The 19,894-nt window shown below is 41.1% G+C and overlaps 1 protein-coding gene across 4 annotated transcripts in view; it reads left to right on the top strand.

The window, feature by feature from the left end:
- gab1 (GRB2-associated binding protein 1) overlaps window positions 1–19,894 on the top strand; it is a 50,082-nt gene that overhangs the window by 28,016 nt on the left and 2,172 nt on the right. Inside the window, exons 3-11 of one of the 4 annotated variants that reach the window (XM_069166657.1) lie at window positions 4,264–4,392; window positions 5,397–5,562; window positions 8,776–9,004; window positions 9,727–10,412; window positions 11,719–11,813; window positions 12,909–13,209; window positions 15,715–15,807; window positions 17,080–17,173; window positions 18,811–18,886. In XM_069166657.1, coding sequence (XP_069022758.1) covers window positions 4,264–4,392; window positions 5,397–5,562; window positions 8,776–9,004; window positions 9,727–10,412; window positions 11,719–11,813; window positions 12,909–13,209; window positions 15,715–15,807; window positions 17,080–17,173; window positions 18,811–18,886 — 1,869 coding nt within the window. Of the gene's footprint in view, window positions 1–4,263; window positions 4,393–5,396; window positions 5,563–8,775; window positions 9,005–9,726; window positions 10,413–11,718; window positions 11,814–12,908; window positions 13,210–15,714; window positions 15,808–17,079; window positions 17,174–17,768; window positions 17,893–18,810; window positions 18,887–19,894 lie in introns of all 4 variants that reach the window. The other 3 variants (XM_069166656.1, XM_069166658.1, XM_069166659.1) reach the window with 3 other exon arrangements.

Genomic DNA, 19,894 nt, shown 5'->3' with positions numbered 1-19,894 from the left:
CCTCTGACGGCAGCGTGACTCTACTCAGTTGGCATGTCTTCTCGACCCTCCCACCGTTTCGTCCTGTGTCATCATCTTAGTGAGGCCCTCAATGCCCTCTCTGTCTGTCCCTCATGGGCTGTAGGACATGGGTGGGCAAATAAAGGGTGTCTTCCTGTGTCTCATCCTATCAGAATACATACTTAGATAAAGAGGGTGGTGGATACAGAGGGGCTGGCAAGCACAGCTGCCATGCTCGCAGAGCCCTCCCCATCCCAGTCCAGTATCGTCCCATGCCGTCCCATTCCCAGCCCCGGGGCAGCGAACACTGGACTCCTGCAAGCTACAGTGGGCTCTGTGATTGTGGAGGGAACTGAATAGTTCTGTTGGTGTATTAAGGAAGGGTGACATAGACATGTATGTATCCTGCAGTCACAAAGCTCTACAATCTGGCTGAGACCAATGTGGATTTGGCCATTGATTGAAAACAACACTGGCTGCAATGGAATGTACAAAACAAAAGAGACTTCATCATATTCTTCATGATCATTGACAGGAGGTATGTAACGGTGGGAAACTACTCGGTGTTGGGCAAAAATCATCTGGTCTTTCAATCTTTTCTTGTGGCATTGAGTTCAAAGCACTTTTGGTGTGGTTCAGGATCTGTCATGTCTGTTTAGGTTTTTCGAAGATGCTCTTAAAGCAACTATGTGTGCAATGTTTATTTCAAATGGCCCATTTTGTTTGGAAAAGTTTGTATTTGTCATAAAGTAGTAGTAGTTTGGAGACGACAGGCCATTGATTCTCAGTAATGTTCCATCTTGTTTAGCAATTAAAACAAGTGAGATAGTTTATTTGATCAAGCAAATTATTTTCCTGCTGGAGGAACCTGATTTCTTAGAGCATGTACATGTCATGAGCAAGAGTGCATGACAAATTTCTTGGAGTGAAAATATTGCTATGGCAGCAATCCACAGGGATGAAAGTCAAGATGTTTACAAATAGTGGTGCATCCTTGTATCCACTATAAGTAGATCAGTTCAGCTGCAAGTGAAACAATTGCTCAAATAAATGAGTCTCTATAAGTCAGTTTTCCTCAACTGAAGTGTAGATTTTTAAATTCAGACACAGTCACGCATAAAGAAAAACCTGTGCTGCCTATTTGTCCCACTGCGCTGTCAGTCCAGCTGCACCTATAAAAAAAAACAAAAACAAGAGCACTTCAGGCTTCAGTTCATGTATTTGATACACTTTAATCTGCCTGGATCGGTTCAAAAGAGTAGTAGGAAGTAGAGGATAAATCTGATTACTGACCACTACTGGACTTTATCTGGGTTATTGCAGTGCATGCACATGTGTTCTCCAGTGTATTTCCTTGATCTAGTTTCTGCCACTCTCCTGGTGTCCTGTGTGCATATAAACATAGTTAATGTATGTATCCATGTCAATGAAACACACCACTTCCATCAGGTGAGAGCATGTAGCTGTGTGAGGGGCAGGCCATCAGGGAGGCAAATGCTTGTGTTATATGCTCATTCCTACCCTGGTTAGTGTTTCCATTTTTGTATTAGTATATACAGTAAATGTTTTTTTTTTTTTCCCCCCTGATGTCTGATGCTGATTGGGTGGTAGAAAACAGCACAAGTGTGTATACTTGCGCATGACAGAAACTGTGAAAGCCCACAGATGGAGGAGAGATGGTCCAGCTACCACACAGCTTGTCATCCTAGAACCACTACCGTCTGTAACCAGGGTAATGTGGCGGTGCTGAAACTGGGTGCAGAGTCTCTTCAGGGCTTCAGCTCTTCAAATTGTAAACTAGTGTTAAATCATTGTTGCCTGCAGGAATAAACTTTTTTTTATTTTTTATTTTTTTTAATCTTAAACCATTTCTTTTGAGTTTTTTTAAAGTGACATTTTTCACAATATGATTCTTTTTAGGTGATTACATTTCGCCTGTGTCTCCTTGGCGTGAACAGCTGTGGATTAGTCCTTCTTTTGTCAGTTATCTGTTTGAGTATTTCCTTGATAGACTTGGTTTCGCCCCTCTTTGTTTTTAGCACTCAAGCTTTTTTGGGCAGTTAATTTAATGGGTTTATTATTTTTTGGGGTACTGTCTATAATGGTTGATTCTTTATTGAAATATATATTTAATATAAAAATGATGTTATTACTTGATTTGAATTTTTGAGAAGAACTTGATTAAGTTTGTTTATTATACTGTAGTTTTTTTTTTTCTATTTTATTCTCTTTTTATGAAGTTTGTTATGAGTATTTTTTGTGATTTTTGGGGTATAACTTATATCATGGATAGTCAGTTTAATTTGCAATAGACCGAAATGGCAGATGACAGCCACCTGTGTAAGCTATTGATTTGCGAATACTGTACATTAGCTGGGCTGTGCTGGGATATTTACATAGTCTTGAGCATGTACGACGTCCCCAGTTGTCAACACTCTCACCCTGGGCGGGCCTGCCCTCACTGTAACCCAAGCTGTTGGTCCTTCTGTTCCCCACAGGGTAACTTGACCCAAGATTGCTTTGTCATATGCGAGAGAGAGAGTTTCCCTCTCCACACCCACCGTCTTTGTCCTTCCAACATAACACAGGCACATCAGTGTTGTTTTTGCACATTCACTTAAGCTTTTACAGTTGAATTTGATATGTAAGTGGGCCTGCCTCAGAGGATGTAGGTTTAATAGGTTTAAGCCTCATTTGGACTATGTGGGCGTGTTTGTGATTATATAATGCAGGACTTTTGAACTGGAGTTTGTGAAACATGTGCTGCATGTGAGTGCACTGTGTCAATGTGTGAATATTCTTCATGTAGGTGTGTGTTGCTGAAGAGTTTTAGTGTTTTTGACCATGGGAGTCGGTTCTTGCAGTATACAATTGAAGGACTTTGCAGGTCTGCTTGTTTCTTCATCCTGTTTGTGGAGGGAAAGGTCTGATGCTCATGCTGTTTCAGTGTAGGGCTTGGCCCACAAACAAAGTACACCCCGTGGATGGAAAACAACCCAGCCCAGAGCATTGTTAATACAGTCAAAATCTCAGCCCAAAACAACAACAACAAAGCTTTAGCTTACATTCCTCACACACTGTAGGTATGCTTCCTGATCCGTCTGATCTCAGTGGTGGTTGTTTGTCGACTGGGTCTTGTCTATCATTTCACATATCGGACAGGCCTTTGAAAGTTTCTGGTATTCAGTTGACCATTTCATTTTGAATCCAGTTGAGGAATCTCGCGCAAAGTTACTTGCCCTGGCTTTAAGCAGGAAAAGGAAGTGAAACATTTTTGGATAAATCCCCTCTCATGACAAAATCCCCTCTTCCTTCTCAGACAGCTCTTGCTTGTGTTTGGTAGAGCGCTTATTTTCAGCGCTAAAACAAAACGTTCAGCCCAGCTGCCATGACTCAGCAAAATCAAGAGTTCATGAACCCTTTGAGTCTGCATTTTTAGGTGGTTTCCCGCTGGATATGTTTCCTAAATAAAACTACAAACAGGAGTTATTGTAGTGCCAAAATTAATCTTCCTCTGGCTTTGTTTTTTAAAGGCCTTAGTGACATTTACCTTCCAAACAGGAGCCCATGATATGACAGCTATGCATGATATGTAAACATATTTTGAAGCTGTATGGTGAATAGAAATGATCTGTGACTGAAAGTACAGTTGCATTGGATTTTAGTTTTTATAACTATTTCTTTTGCATTGCCTTAATAAGATATTACAGATTAATTATACCAGATAAGAAAGAATGCAAGTGGTCACTGATTATCTATCTCATTAATGTCTTGAAAGAAAAAGGTTGTATTCCAAACTCATTTGTTTATGGACAGCAAGTAAAGTTACAGCTCTAATCTGCTTTCATCTTCTTTTTTTTTTGTCTGCGATGTCTGAGATTGAACTCTTTTGTCTGCCATGTGATGCCTTTTTGTCACAGACAACAAATTGCATTTGTAAGTAAAGACCTAATTGCCTGTTTCTCTTTATAGATTTGGTTGTTCACTCCAGTCAGGGTGCGAGACCAAACTATGTAGCTTTTGTTCTGGTTATCCCAGACACATATTTCTGGTTGCGGGCCTCTTCCCTCTGGCTCTCCCTATTCTTCAGTGAGTACTATGTAGCTTGTGGGGAATGCACACAGATAGCAAGCTATGCTAGGGTACATTGGCTAAACTGGAAAAACAAAGCATTTGGCCAGCTTTGTGGTCATCTGGGAATGGAGCAGTCATTGTGAGAACACACTTATAACCTTTGGCCTCATTTCTGTGCTCTCTCTGCAGGCATGGAAGAAGCGGTGGTTTGTTCTTCGCAGTGGCCGTCTGACCGGCGACCCAGACGTGTTGGAGTACTACAAGAATGACCATACCAAGAAGCCCATTCGTGTGATTGATCTCAACTTGTGTGAGCAGGTATGGTTTTCTGTTGCTACCAGCCTGACAATTGAAGAGTCAAACTCTACATTTCTGCATAAATGATTCATTGAATACGTCCAGTTTGAAATATTCACGGTTTGTGTCCCACATGTCACATTTGGGATGTTTGCTTTGATGAACAGTGACATTATCGACATTGAATTAAGCCAGTCATGTGCTCAGAACAATTAAAATTGAAAAATCTGCAAACCATGTGAAGAGAGTTTGAAAATACTTGCGTTTGATTTAAATTTCACACAATGTGTGTGACCTGATTGTAGTCAAAAACTTACCAGGACTGCACCTATCACTTTACATTTTTACAGCGAGGCCAGCTCTGTGAACACACACACACACACACACACACGCACGCACGCACGCACGCACGCACGCACGCACACACACACACATATATATATATATACACACATATACGTGTGTGTGTGTGTGTATATATATATATATGTATATATATATATATATATATATATGTATATATATATATATATATATGTATATATATATATCTGTCAGTGAGTGAGTGAGTGATCAAAGTTTACATGTATGGTTGGTCGAGCACGGGGACTTCCTTTATCAGTTTCATATGAAAAGCCTACATTTAAAATCAAAAGCCCTCTAGCATTTCCTCTACGGTCTCGTGCTCAGTTTAGACCCAGTCTTGTTTAATCATTTGTACACGGTAATGTTAGACACCTGAAAAAGTGCCGAACACCATTTCCTAAAGTGCAAGTTGATTGTCAGTCAGCAGTGCGAAATGCTAAGATGCTATAAAGAACTGTTGACATATTTACTTGTAATGACCTAACCAATGAATCAATTATCAATTTAGTTGTTGATTATTGTAATCACCACTTTTTAACTAATATTTTTCAGCTCTACTGCTGCGACATGAATCTAGGTTTACCCTGTAAATATTCAGTCATCTGTGTTTCCCTGGCTGACACCATATTAAGCTAAGCCCTGTCAATTGCTCCCCTCAGGTGGACGCTGGGCTGACGTTCAGCAAGAAAGACTTGGAGCACAGCTTCATATTCGACATCAAGACCATTGACCGCGTCTTCTACCTGGTGGCTGACACCGAAGACGAGATGAATAAGTGGGTTCGCCACATCTGTGACATTTGTGGTTTTAACCCAACTGATGAAGGTAAGGATTACAATTAGATAGTAGCCACACATCAATGCTGTTATGGGGGCTCTTAACATTTTGCTTTGGATTTCACACAAAGTGAAAGTTCAAATGTATTCTGCATTTTAGATTCTGCATCATTTGACTCGTGATGTTAAATTAAGAAATATTAGAAACATCAGCTGTTGATGGAAGACTACAGTTAACGACAACAACAAAAGTCATTCTTACAGAAGGAGGTGATGTTCATCCTGTGAGATCGATCCACTGATAGCACCACCTGATATACTGTTACAGGCTAAACAAGTTAGCATTTAGCTGCCAGCAGCACTGTTAAGTTTGTTAGATTGGACCTTTTTTGTCTCTCTAAAATGTCCTTTGCATTCACGCCTCAGTAAGAAGCACCAACCAGCAATGAATTTCTGTTTAACAGCTTTAAATTGGACTTCATTACCACTCGTGAGCAAATATATTGCTAGAATTGGAAAAATACAACATTAGCTTATAGCCTAATTCCTCTACGTTTTATTGGTCCCTCTTCTGACGACAGCGCTGTTGTACCGCATCTTTCTTTCAGAAGGGGTTAGACGAGTCAGCTGAATGTGCCAGAAGGCCTCTATTCAGCATAGTTCTCAGCCAAGGTCTAATGATCCATGTGTTGTACTGAGGTTCCCGTTACCTTTGTTCCCAGTACTGGATAATCAGAGCATTGTGTGCCTGTCGGTCTAACTGCCCTTCTTTCGTTGTTTCCCTCTTATCTGGTTTTCATTCCCTCTCGTTTGCATACTTTTGTTTCCCTCCCTGTCTTTGAACCTAATTGCAACCTTTGCTACTTGCACCTCAGTCTCAGTCTTCGATAGTTTCTCCAACTCCTCAACAACATGTAAGAAGTTGCACGACTTCACTGTTTGACATATCGCACCTCTAACATTCTTGTAGGAGAAGTAGGTACTTTTCAAACCTGGCAACTGTATCACTGATTATGCTGCTCCAAGGTCATCCTCCCCTCGGTGTTGCGACTATGCCTCCAGCGCTGTAACATAGCTCGTGTAGCAAGGTAACCCTGATAGCAACATTCGTAGCACCTCTTCAACAGAATCACTGGAATGAGCTTTTAAAACCCTGATCTGCAAAGTAATTACTCTTTCTTTGGCACAAACTGTTCAAGGAGAAACGGGGTATGAAGACGGATATTCTTGTCGATAGCCTTTTCACAGTTCTTATTATAAAAGAATGTTCTTGGCTCTCTGTTTTGCGTTTGCTTGCACTTCTCTGCATGTGAGACCCAGCTCCCACTCCTCTGTCGTTTGTGGCCGCGCTAGAGTGCTTCATAGCTGGGCAGATATTAGAGGAGGGAACATTAGTAGGGCTGGGGGAATAAAGGCTCCCGGAGAGAGTGTAGGAGTTATAGATTAGAACATATGATGAGGGGATTTTCCCTTTTCCTGTATGAATCAGCACTTTAAAGCTTTAAAAAAAACAAACAGCAAACAGAGGAGGAGATGGCGGAGGAGAGAGGGGCAAATGATGCACTTTCAAGAGAGAAACTGACTTGTAAAAGAAGAGAACTCTTGGACGTTGCATGAGATAAAACCACCTCAGTTATAGAAGAGAGTGGGAGGAGATCTGTGAGATACGAGAAAAAAAAGTCGAGAAATGTGGAATGAAAACATATATATATATTTCACCCAGCAAACACATCGGCCATCTTGGCACTTGGTGCAGTACAACAATCAGCTCAAGCAGAAGGGTTTGAAAAGGACTCTGATATTTGATAACTCGCAGTGGGACAAAGCGGAGACCTTGACGGAATGATGTCTGAGAAGACGTGTGGGAAGGCAAAAAAACAAAACAGTGTTCCCACTGTTTATGAACAAAAAGTTTTTAATCGGGCTTCATGAGTGTATGTGTTGGACATTAAATGATTTATTAGAACACTTGTTCATGATGGTGCTTTTCTTTTTCTTTTTTTTTAAGTCACAGCAGCAACTGCAGTGTGCTTCAATTTATCTGCTGTTTGTGCCAGTGTTTCTCACTTCTCCCTGGACGGTGTACCTTATTTATGTCCCTCAGGATTTTTGCACAAGGAAAAATGAGATTATGTGGTTGTGTCTTGTTGGACCAGTTAAGAAAGGTGTTTTAGCTGCAGGCTAACAGCTTTGATTTAGGAATTGAAATATAAATAGTACTGGGATACAAAGAGATCTCTGAGGTCTGTCCTCAAGTTGCTTTTTCATTATAGTGAGCCGACAACATCTGCTCAAGTTCAGACTTTACAGAGATGTAAAGTTGATGCAATGTAGAGACTATGGAGTACACTGGAATCGGGTTGCTAGGGAACAGCTTGGGTCCAAGTTTACTTTGCCACAGTTGACATCAACAAACACAGTGTTTACTTTGTGCCTAATATCATCAGTCACCAATATCACCTACACTGACTCAGTGGGCTTTACAGGCCCACAATAGGAGCACTTCCTGGCCTTTACTTGAATGACTGGGGGTTCGGTAGGAGCCATTGGTTAACAAACAGTGGGAAGAGTTAGTAGAAATGTAAAAATACTACAAAGTGGTTCTAATTCAAAATCATTATTCGAATAGGACCAATATAAATGTAGCACATTCAGTATCACAAGTCCAAAAATAAAATGGGCCCTGTGAAACTAGTTTAATACGTCTTCTGAATCCAATTAAAAATCCCACCTGATGTTAATAAAGGAACTAATGCTCTCCTCCACATATAATATATCTGCCCAGCTGGTATATGTAAACTAAATGCTTTACGTAAAGTGAATATGTGGATAATTGGATGTGCTTTGTGCTACTCTGATTTATTACTGCGAAGCTGCTGCACAACAATCATTCACTGACATCTGCTGAACCGAATGTGACAGACCTCAATGGCATTTTAGTGTTTGTGACCAATTTAGTCACTAGATGGGTCTAACGACATGAACTCACTCATTCATTATATTGCCTGAGTTGTGTAAAGTGGTACCTCTCCTTTTCCTGCTGAAAGTTAAAGCTTTATTGATGTGTATTTCTTTATTCTGCTTTTAGTGGAGGTGATGATGGTGGTCCACTTCCTCTTTGGTCAACAGTGAAAAATCCTCTTTTGTGTTTCCGTTCATTGAAAGTCCTTAGTTTTGATGTGCACAGTTGGATAGAAGAGAAAACACATACACGTAAAGTTTTAAACGTAGTTAACAGCAGCTTTCTCATTTTCTCCTCCAGAAGCGGCAAAAGCTGCTCACCAGGCAGCCACCGGGGGCCTGGTGGTGGACACCCCCCCACACCCCGCTCTGGGTAATATTGTTGGTCCAGCAGCAGCAGTGCTGTCCAACGTGCCACCTCCATACCAGCCGGTTAATGTGCGACACCTCGACTCTCAGTCCAGTTCAGAGGAGCCCCAGGATTACCTGTGGCTGGCCAACTGTGAGAGCAAAAAGCCTGAACCCAACAGGTGAGATTGTTCGTGTCAACGTATGCTGAGGTTGTATGTATGAGTCACTGTGTAGGAGTGTTACCCTGTGACATAAGCTCCTCTTTGTACTTCTTCCAGACCATTTATTCTTCTTGTGTATTTCACCTCTACTGCCGCTCTTGTCCTTGTATGCTGTATGTAGCTCAGTCGGACTTCACTCTCCATTGGAGGGGGACCAGGAGTATTTGCTCCTGGAGGAGTGTGAGAGCAGGACTCTTCCTCCACAGGCTAGTCTGTGAGTGGCCAGCCATCGTGCTGGAACTGCCTGCGTGTGTGGAGTGCTACACGGGAACAGACCAACAGAGACACTTCTTACACCACTTAGATTTGCACGACTGTATGACAATTAGGATTATTTGTTTTGGATTTGAGGTGTTTGAGTCTTAAGCAACTAGCCTCGCTTCTAAATCAAAAAAGACTTAGAAGTGCGTTACCTAAAACCATGTTGACTTTGGTATTGCCTGCATGTTTAAATTACCCAACGGACACCAACTACCTCCGTCCTCCACTTGGTCCACAGAGAGATACTAATATGGCAAGAAGATTACTAATGAGACATTTCGGAATAAAGCTGTGTCACTAACTATGGTTTGCAGACAGTGACATGAAGTTTTTCAGTGGTAGTGATTTCTGAGCACCTTAATATCAACATGTTTGTATTATTATTCATTCTCTGGTGTGTATGTGTCTTGTATTTTTAGAGCCCACGCTGAGTGCTCCAAGTCTACCTCTTCTGAGACAGACCTGAATGACAACCTCCCGTCTCACCGCACGCCTACATCCTCCACTTCCTCATCTAAACACACTTCGCACAATGGCTTCTTCCCACAGCACCCGACTCCTGCCTCCGCCCCTTCCATCTACGACTCGCCTCCATCACGTGGTGCCTCACTGTCCACTGACAGCGGCCTTTATCACCTCCCTCGCAGCTACTCCCAGGACACTGTGCTGCTCCCGAAGTCGGCCTCCTCCCCTCCGCCTCACCCAGACAGCGGGGACGCCTCTGAGCTTTATGTCTTCAACACACCATCCCGGAAGGCCTCAATGGAGACACAGATGCGCAACCTTTCGATCAGTTACGACATCCCACCCACGCCTGGTGCAAACTGTACCTACCAGGTGCCCCGCACCTTGTCTTCATCAACAGGGGTAGGCGGCTCAGAGGGTGGGGGAGATGTAGTACCCCCTCCCAGACCCCCTAAGCCTTCGCTCAGTTCCACCTCAGGACCCCCGCCCCCTCCTGCTGAGCGCTCACCTACGGACACCTATCACGTGCCTCGCTCAGCCTCGGAGACGGATGGAAACTACTGTGTGCCCACTAGTGCCGGGAGTAAGGCTTTACGCAGCAACACTATTGGCACTGTTGACTGTTCACGTCTACGTAAAGGTTTGTGTTGGATTTTTTTTTTTAAATTTTATTTTCACTTTCTTTAGATAGAAGCTGTTTACCTGCTGCAGTAATTTTACTCTTCAGCTCATAAGCCATTCAACTTATCAATGCTCATCAAATCATACCAGGAGTAGTGGTGCTGTCCTCTTGATCTGACATCACATCACGTGTTCAAAATATTAAAGAGAATCTTTACAAATGCACTGGAAAATGTTCTCAATCTACAAAAGATGGCTTTTATAACAACAGTTTTTAAGTAAATGCACAAAATCTGTTTGACAAAGGCTTGAAATACAACACAACTAGAAAAAAACAACTTGGAAGTAAGGATGGGCACATGATTTATTCTTCTACTTACTCCTCCCTCTTGTGGTGACAAATGTCATTGCAAAAGCTTTAGTGGCAAGAAGATTTTCAGGAGAGTTTTAGGTCAAAAAAATCACATGATATTCAACTCACTTGTGACTTTTATGAGTAGAAAATCAGTCTTTGTTAAAATAGGAAATATCCCATCCATTTAGATATATAAATTCAAATTTATTATAAATGGGGGTGTGAATATTTATCTTTATACTGGGAGCTAAAGATTGGTCTTTGCTTTGCATCTTGGCAAGTGAACAGGTCAGTGGGTTAAAGGAAACTGAAATAAAACACTTCAGAATAATACAAAATTAAAAAAAATAACAGGTGAATATGTACTGAAAAAACATGGGATTTTATCTGACCCACTTGAAATGTATGTTTTTATTTCTTTGGCTGCAGTTACAGTATTCTACAGAAATGACCTCTCATTATAATTATTTACCCCCACTTCCCACTTGGTCTTCCTGTGCTGACACTCTCATTTGTCTTCTAAGCTTTTCCTTGCAGACTTGTGGTTCTTGTGGTCGCAAGTAAAATGCATTACCACTGCATCAGCACCTAATGACAATACAAAAAACAATCTTTATTATGCTACAAAGTAGAGCTCCTTCATAGAGCTGCTGAGCTCTGTTCCACTGAAGAATAACATTTGCACAGTCATGAAAACCCATGCTGTAGTTAGGCCTTTGTTGTGTACTGTGTATAATTTGGATTTTGCCATAGCATAAATGTGCCTGAAATGAGGCATACAATGGAAGTGACAGCCAGTACTAATTGCAGTATGCATTATTTACTGATAAAATGAAAACACTGTGTTAAATAGTGAAAACCATACCGTTACCGTGTGTGTGTGTGTGTGTGTGTGTGTGTACGTACGTACGTACGTGTGTCTCTCTCTGTGTGTGTGTGTGTACGTGTGTTGCAATTGTGTTTTTTGCAGATTTTGGATCCCAGGACTGCTATGACATTCCGAGATCGTTCCCTTCTGACAAAACCTGCTCATTTGACTTCAATGAAAGCTTCAACAGCTACTTTGTAAGTGTTGTTTCTAAGGTCCCTTGTGTATAATCATTCTGTTAAAAACAAAATTCAAGTGGTAGCTGACGGCAAAAGAAGAAATGTTCTTGTTGTGTGATGTTTTGACAGTTTTAATATCAGAGACAATGTTTTTCAAATGTACCCAAATTGTCTAAGAAATTACAAGGTTTTTCCAAGTAGTAACTGAAAATGCCTTTTATTTCTGCCTCATAATGCAGAGTATTTTCATGAAGTACGGGTAAAAAGAATTCCTAGGATGGCAGGGAAGACATGTGTATGTATACATTGCAATAATATTGAATTTGTCTTTATTGCTACTGAATAGAATATTGAATACATGTAATGTTTCTGGGTTATTATTTTTTGAAAACATACAAGGAAAACCAAGCTCCCCATTTCCCTAATGATCACAATATTGCACACTCTTGAAATTTACGATGTAAACAATGGCGGCAGTCTTCGCAACAGGGAAACAATTATTAATTGCCTTCTGTTAACGTCCAGGCTACTGCAACAAGGTTAGCACACTGGATTTTGTCACTACACTTTGCAGTGGATAGTAGAGTCATGTAAAAGAAATACAATATATCACAGTGTCTTATTATACTGCTAGTTTTCAAAAAAATTGTGTTAAACACTGATGTCAGCAGTAATGTCTGTTTTGACATTTGTTTTGTATAATCATTCCTGCCTGCAGTCTTGCTTGCAGCAGATCATTCTTTAACATTAAGGCTGGAAGGGCTGCTGGTTCATTGCCAGCCTGTTACCCCCTGTTGATGGCAGTCTGCCTGCAATTCCTCAGTTTCAGTGTGGTGTAAAGTATTCTGCCTCGTATCAAAAACTACCTACACACACACATATATTTTAGTATTTGAGTTCATCCTTGTCTTAGCACAGCGTTTCAGAGTTTCCCCTGTATTTTTGTCATAAACAATATCCAACAGAAACAGACTTTTAGCCTTGAACTGTTGTGGTAAAGCTGATCTTGAACATTAATTCTGTTCTTCTGTGATCCGAGTTTAGAAGCGGTCTCATGCCTGCTCTTTTCTCTTTCATTTAAACAAATATGTCTGTATTTCTTGTCCCCAACAGAAAAACAAAGGTATGATGCCAGTGGGCAGTCAGTCTACAGAAGAGGTAGACCAGAACTATGTACCTATGAGTGCCAACTCCCCATCACATCACCACTCAGGCAGTTTGTCAGAGCCAATGCACGAACCCAACTATGTGCCCATGACCCCAAGCACCATGGAGTTCTCCTCGCTTGGAAAACAGGTTCCCCCTCCAGCCCACATGGGATTCCGCTCAAGTCCGAAGACCCCTCCTCGCAGGCCAATGCTCAGTGACTGCCAGCCCCCGCCTGTAGACCGAAATCTCAAACCTGATCGCAAAGGTGAGAGGACAACAGGTTTCCATGCATGTGCTGCAGTGACTTGATACGGAAGTATCTTGTATGCTTGTCAAGTTCTTGCTTCGATGTTGGTTTGTGCTGGAGTTTATGGTTGCTCCTAACTTTCCTCAGTGTGCTCAGTATTCACTAATCCAACAACTGACTGTGCTCTGTCTCACACTGAGCTGCTATTCCCCCAGTGCTGGCTCATGGTCATAAAGCCATCTGTACCAAATTTCTTTCTCAACGCAGTGTCATTTTTCATCATACTTTAGTTGTCAATATTAATGTGGAAAATTGTTTCTCACATTTTGTCTCCCCCGGTTTGCGTGGTGTGTTAAATACCATTCTGCTCTGTGCCTGTCCTTGACCAGTTTATTTCACCTCTTGATGAATTAGTTTACTGCCGGATAGATCCTCTTTCATCCAACGCCGTTAGCTTCTTGTCAACAGAACGCTTGCTTCGAGCTCCTGTTAGACCCTGCTGACTTGTTTTGGAGGGAGCCGGTCCCTGTGCCACGGGGTGACCGAAGCGCGGAGTGGTCACCTCCATCCCCTTTGTTCCCATCATCTGAATGGGGCCCTTTGATTATAGACCCTAATAGCGAGGGGATTTACAATCTGGGCAGATTGAAAGGCCGAGAAAGAAGCAAAAAGAGAGAAAGAGATTTGAAGAATGATGGGGAATCATCACACAGGCAAACCAAAAGCCAGGCCTGTTATTGTTGCTGGAGAAAATAGGTCAGCTTGATGGAGTTTCACATTCCCAGTTGTGAATGCTCCCTTTCATGTGACCTTTGAGCCAGTCAGCTTCAAATTTGGGGTCATCGCTGGACTACCACGGCTAAAAGTTGAAAAAGATGAACTACTACAAATCATCTGGCTGCTGCACTGCTGACCAACCACCTTTAGGGCATTAATCATGTTTCCCAAAAAGAGCCATAACTCCCGTATTCATGAAACTTGAATTTACAGTCTTAAAAACTTTTGGCAGTGGGGACATCCATCCATGTGATGAGCAAAGTTTACACCAAATTTTTTAACTCGAGTTCAGCGCTATTATTTCTCGTCAATCCTCTTACATTATAAAAATGTATTGGTACAAAATGCAGGGGAGATGCCAGTATATTTCATACTCACGCCTACAACTCTTGATCTGCTGGATACAGAATAAAAGCTTGTTTTCTAACATTTCGAAATGGTACGACAGTAATAATTATTTGATTTGACCGAGCCTTTTTTCTTTCTGCTATCTGTCACTTGCTTTCTCTGACTGATATTTCACAGCAATCCATATTTCCCTTTTTAAAATTGACTTCTGGCACTTTTCATCACTTCATCCTATTTGACTGTATTTTCACATATTTGTATTTTTTAGAACTCTCGTGAGTTGTTTATTAAAGCCAAGATAAAGTGTCTCATGCCTTGTCTTTCTATCCTGACAGCACCTTGTTGAGATATATTTATTTATGTAAAGCACTTAATGTAATTAATGATTTGAAAAGAGCTCTAAAGATATGATAATACCACAGTGTAGATCTAAACCTCCAATATGCTGCTCCTGAAACAAAATTTACTCCACTTGGATGTGCTTGCAGATGGTTTGGGTAGTAGCAGCATATTGACCAGTGTAAGACGCAATGAAAGCAGAATATGAACAGAATTTTTTTTTTCTCAAATGTCCTAGAATATTTTAAATGTGACATTGATAGTTAAAAATAAAAACGTAAACATTTGTCAGTAACATTGCTATTCAGAAGCTTGGATATGAGGTATTTTATCTTTGAGCTTTCCTTTTTTTTTTTTTTTTTAAAAGTAATGATTATATCACGTCCCTTATAATTTTTCCTATTATTCATTTCTTTATTTACCATGGGCCATCAAAATTATTCATTTCTATACACTAATCTGAATCCTCACATGCTTTATACATCTCTCTGCTTTGGTGTTCTCTGCAGTGTGCTGTGAAGCCTTTGATATGCATGTTCAAGGCCAGCATCATTTTATTCACCCTGTGAGATTCCATAAAAAAAAAAAAAAAAAAAAAAAATCATAATAGGTTAATATTGTGGCACATCTAGGCTTTAGTTCTTGACAGCAGTGCTGAAAAATGTTGTGATCGGTGTGAGCAATGTGTCTCAACAACAACTTCCCCTGTTCTGCAGATTGGTGTGTGCTCCTCTCAACATGACATGATTTCTCTGTACGCTCAGTGCTTATACACAGCTCATCGTGCATGCACAGCTGTGTTGTCAGTCTTTGTGTGGGAAGCCGTGGTGCATGGAGTGAGGTGCATGTTGGGCAGTATGGGTCTGCTGTTGTCATGACAATCATCCTCTCGAAGTGTGCTGCACAAAAGGGGGATTGGACGTACGTGAGGGTATAGTTTCACTGTTCGGCAAAGTCTCGTCTTTTGCTTTGCATGGCAGAGCAACTGTTGCAGTGGGGCTGAACTGTTGTGATCACTGAAAATTGTTATAATAAGCAAAGTCTTCTTTCACCAATCAGGTCAGAGTCCTAAAATAATAAGAGCAAAAGGTGTCGGTTTAGAGCGAACCGACTCTCAAACCGTAGGTGAATTCCCGAGAGGACGACGCAAGGGTAGGTACACCACACTGCCACTACTGTGTATCTGAACACTCTTTGACCTCTCCTCTACTCCATCCTGACTCTTTGCATGTTGTGATTAGTGAACTATGGAATTTCGTGTTTTTCTGTGCCGTGGGTATGATAAAAATATGAAATGCACATCAGAGCTGTTGCATTAATCCAGTGTTATTATCTTAACCCCCCAGCAGGAGACAGGTGAATGTGCCCTTCATGCATGGTGGACTGTACTTGTTACAGTTTCACAACTCGTGGACAGTCGTGCCTTTCGAAATAAACTACTACCCCCTTACCTCAACACCCCGTCACTCCAATGTGATTTCTTGCATGCAGTCAACCAAATAACGTACTAACGATTCTCTTCCCAACCATTTCCGATTGTTTGTTTTCATTTTAACATGTTGTGCATCCAAAATACACATTAAGCTGTAACGGCCACAACAGAGCCATTTTAATGCAGCACTCGTAGCTTTGGGAAGTCGTAGATGGCTCTTGAGGAGAAAATTGAACAATGATATCATCTAATGAAAGAGAGACTCGCATAAACAACCATATCCTCTCTCCTGCCTGTGCACATATACCTTTGTTCAGAATATGTAGCCTCGGTCTCATAACAGAGGCTGTGGGTAATGATCCATTCATGGTGAACATCTACTGGATAGAGTTGCAATGTTAGGTCCTGATCACCATTTTAGCTGCTTTACTCCCCACAGTACCCGATGTACAGTTTTGCACAGTACATCGGGCTCATCTCTTTCAGGTTTTTCTAGTTTTCACTGAAAAACCTCCGAGACCTTTTACAATAGAATCAGATTGGTTACACATGTTTTACATCCCCCACATATCCAGTTCTTTCCGGCCGCAGCAGATCAATGATCAGCACAGTTCGTTTAAACATTAATATTTAAACATTTAAAAGTCTAGTTGGAAAAGCTTAGAAAATAGATCTTTTGTAATAGAAGTTGATGGGGTGAACATGCAAATGAATAATATCTATTTATTAATTACTTAATTGGCTAATAAGCTATACTTGATGAATGACGACATGATAATGTTTCACCTTTATGTTTGTAGTCTTGGTCATTTTTTGTCAATTTTTACTGAATAGATGCAACTTTCTTGCATAAAACCCCAAACACACAAGATTATGAACACGCAGGTTGCTAAACTCGGCCATATACAACATTTTGATGCTCTTGACCTTTTGTCGTCCTCGCATATGTGCGGCTTAAACAATGACTGACTGGCGTGTGTACTTTACTTCAGGAAAACCCGCTCCACTGGAGATCAAACCACTGCCAGAATGGGAGGAGCCCTGCACACCTGTCCGATCGCCCGTCACACGGTCATTTGCTCGGGAGTAAGTATCTAAATTTCTGCCGCGTTTTTCATAGCTGAACATTGTGTTAACGGCTAAGGGCATGTTCACGCTCAGCTGCTTTTCTGTGAGCCTTATCTATATTTTAGCCTCGGGAGATTCGGCGTGCGCCTTAGTCCTTATTAAGAAGAACGGAGTGTTTCTCAAAGTTGAGAAAAAAATTTGACTTTTTAGAGAAACAAACGAGAAAAAAAAACAACAACTGTACTTCATTCCCTGGTGACTAAAGCATCTGATGTTGTTACTGAGACTGTACATTGTCCTGCCAGCTCTGGGGTGAACATGCCCTTATATAGTGGATACAACTAACTGAAGAAGTAGGCACCTAACCCTTCATTACTGTAAAGTAGCACTGCTCACACAAACAGGTCTGGGATCTGCCTCAGAGCTACATTATACTAAAGGCAGTTTGTTGGCGTATCTGAGATGAGGTCTATTTCCGTGCTTCGAGCTGCAGGGACTCCTCCGGCTTGCAGTGGTTTATAGCTGCGGCTGTTATGTCTGTGTTATATTTTGTACTCACCAGAGACTGTAATTGCTTGGAAGTCGGTGTGTAAACATTGTGAATGCTGCTCAGTCTCTCCAGGTTTCCAATGCCAGCAAGACCCCCGTCAGTGCATAGCACGGCCTCCAGCACTGACTCCGAGGACTCTGCTGAGAATTATGTAGCCATGGTCTCTAATTTGCCCACAGATGAACCAGTATGTAACACACAACTATCCTCTGATAAAATACGTCTTTTTTTTTTTTTCTTCCTTTTTCAAAGCGCAGATAATCGAAAATGAATAATGGCTTCTGTGACTTTTTGTTTTTACCTGTGATTTGCGGTTTTTTTTTGTGCTTTGTTTTCTTTATTTCATTTTATGTAAATAAAATCTGCAAGGACACAACGGATAAATACAGCAGCAGATTTAGTATGAAGCAGATGAAATTTTGAGGACTGTACACCACGCAACGTCGAATGTTAGGCTGTAATTGTTTCCAGGAAACTATTAAGAAATCCTAATTCCCATCCTTGCTCCTCTCCCGGAGCCATACACAAGTGTGGACTAATTACTGGTTGCTGCAGACGGACTCCTCACCACTTCGACTCTTTTCTTTGGAGTTTCCTCTTGTTCTGCTCCTATGCTTTCTTTATTCTCTGTTTTTGTTCATTTGCTTTTCAGGTGCTGCGTTTTTTTTTATTTGATTTTTTTATGGGCATTGGGTGAAATGAAGTCAAATTAAGGTGTCTTGTAGTCATTCAGAAATGACTGCTGATACAGGCACAACTGGCCTCTACGGCATGCTCTTTTCTGAAGACTAATACTGGATATGTCAGCCAAATGCTGACGGACAATGTTTCTATCAACAGGGACCCTTTCTCTTACAGTTTTACCTTTGGATTTACCATTCTCTAATTTTTCCTGCTGTTAACAGTTATCCTTTTTCCAACATTTGCTTTGTTATCGTCCGCTGACTCCCTGTTCTTTCATCACTCATTTAATTTCTTCCTCCCTAGTTTCTCATTCCTCTGGCTTCATCCGTTTGCTTTTTCCTCCATTTTGTTCTTAACCATCTGCTGTTCTCTCTTTCTTTTTTTTTTCCTTTTGCAACTACTTCCGTCTTACTCTGTGTAGAGAGGAGTCCTTCTACTGCACAGTCCCCATCACCCCTGTAAAGAGGGAGGTGGAGGAACTTGACACCATAGAGGAGGTGAGCAGGGTTTGCCAGGTTAGACATGCATGGCCTGCCCTGTCAGAACACCAGAGGTTGCCGTTCTCGGGCGCTATCATTAGATCAGATAGAACATAGAACAGACTCTGCTTTGCTAATATCAGTCCCCAACACCACCTACAAGCCGAGGCTTGGATACACGGGTTGCAGTTATTTTTTTAAATGTTAAAGACCATCACTTTGCTTACAATAAGTTACCTTAGTTTTGTCACCATGTTAGTTCTAATAACTCCACCCTACCAGTAGTTCACAATTAACACTACCTGTAAGCCCTACACGCATGTTAAAGTTGTCACTAGAGCAACATTTGAATTTTTATGCCAACACTAATGATCTTTGTTCTGAAGATTTGGTATTCAAATATCAGAACAAACAGAAAAGAAATCACAAAGCAAAGTCCCTGAACTGATGTTTTATTTAATATAAATGTATGAAAAGCACTTTAAACGCAAAACAACATCAATATTTAATCTTCTATCTGAACCAAAGTACCAAAAGTTTATTCAGAATGCAAATGATACTCAGAGTTCAGAGAACGGTCAGAAGCAACTTCAGTTTTGACATGTTGCTTTGGTGCATGTTTTCTGATGGCTGTTTTGGCAAAGTGGTGCATCCACACTCCAGCAAACTTTACAAGTCTGGTGACCATCAATTATCTGACGAGCTAGATGAAAAGATGTCCACTGATCAAATAAATCTATTCTTATAATGAAACGATAGTCATCATCTAAATAGTATAATTCACTACTTGTTCCAGTTTTGACACCCAGTTTACATGGGCTGTGATTTTGTTGGCTACTGAACATTAAACTTTTGTTCCAATGCACAAACCGTCTCTACCTGCATGAACACCTTCTAAAGATGGTGCTGAAAGCAAATGTGGTTTACGGGACATGCTTTGTGAAACTACCAACTTGTTCATAAATGTAACATCGGTCAAATCTTGCAATCTTGGCATATCAATTTTGGTTTCTGTGACAGCCATTA

Source organism: Embiotoca jacksoni, unplaced genomic scaffold (genome assembly GCF_022577435.1).
Source record: "Embiotoca jacksoni isolate LCO1_2020_lvr unplaced genomic scaffold, fEmbJac1.0.p SCAF_4, whole genome shotgun sequence".
NCBI lineage: Eukaryota > Metazoa > Chordata > Actinopteri > Embiotocidae > Embiotoca > Embiotoca jacksoni.
Note: the sequence above shows the minus strand (reverse complement) of the source record. Positions and strands in the feature narration are given on the sequence as shown.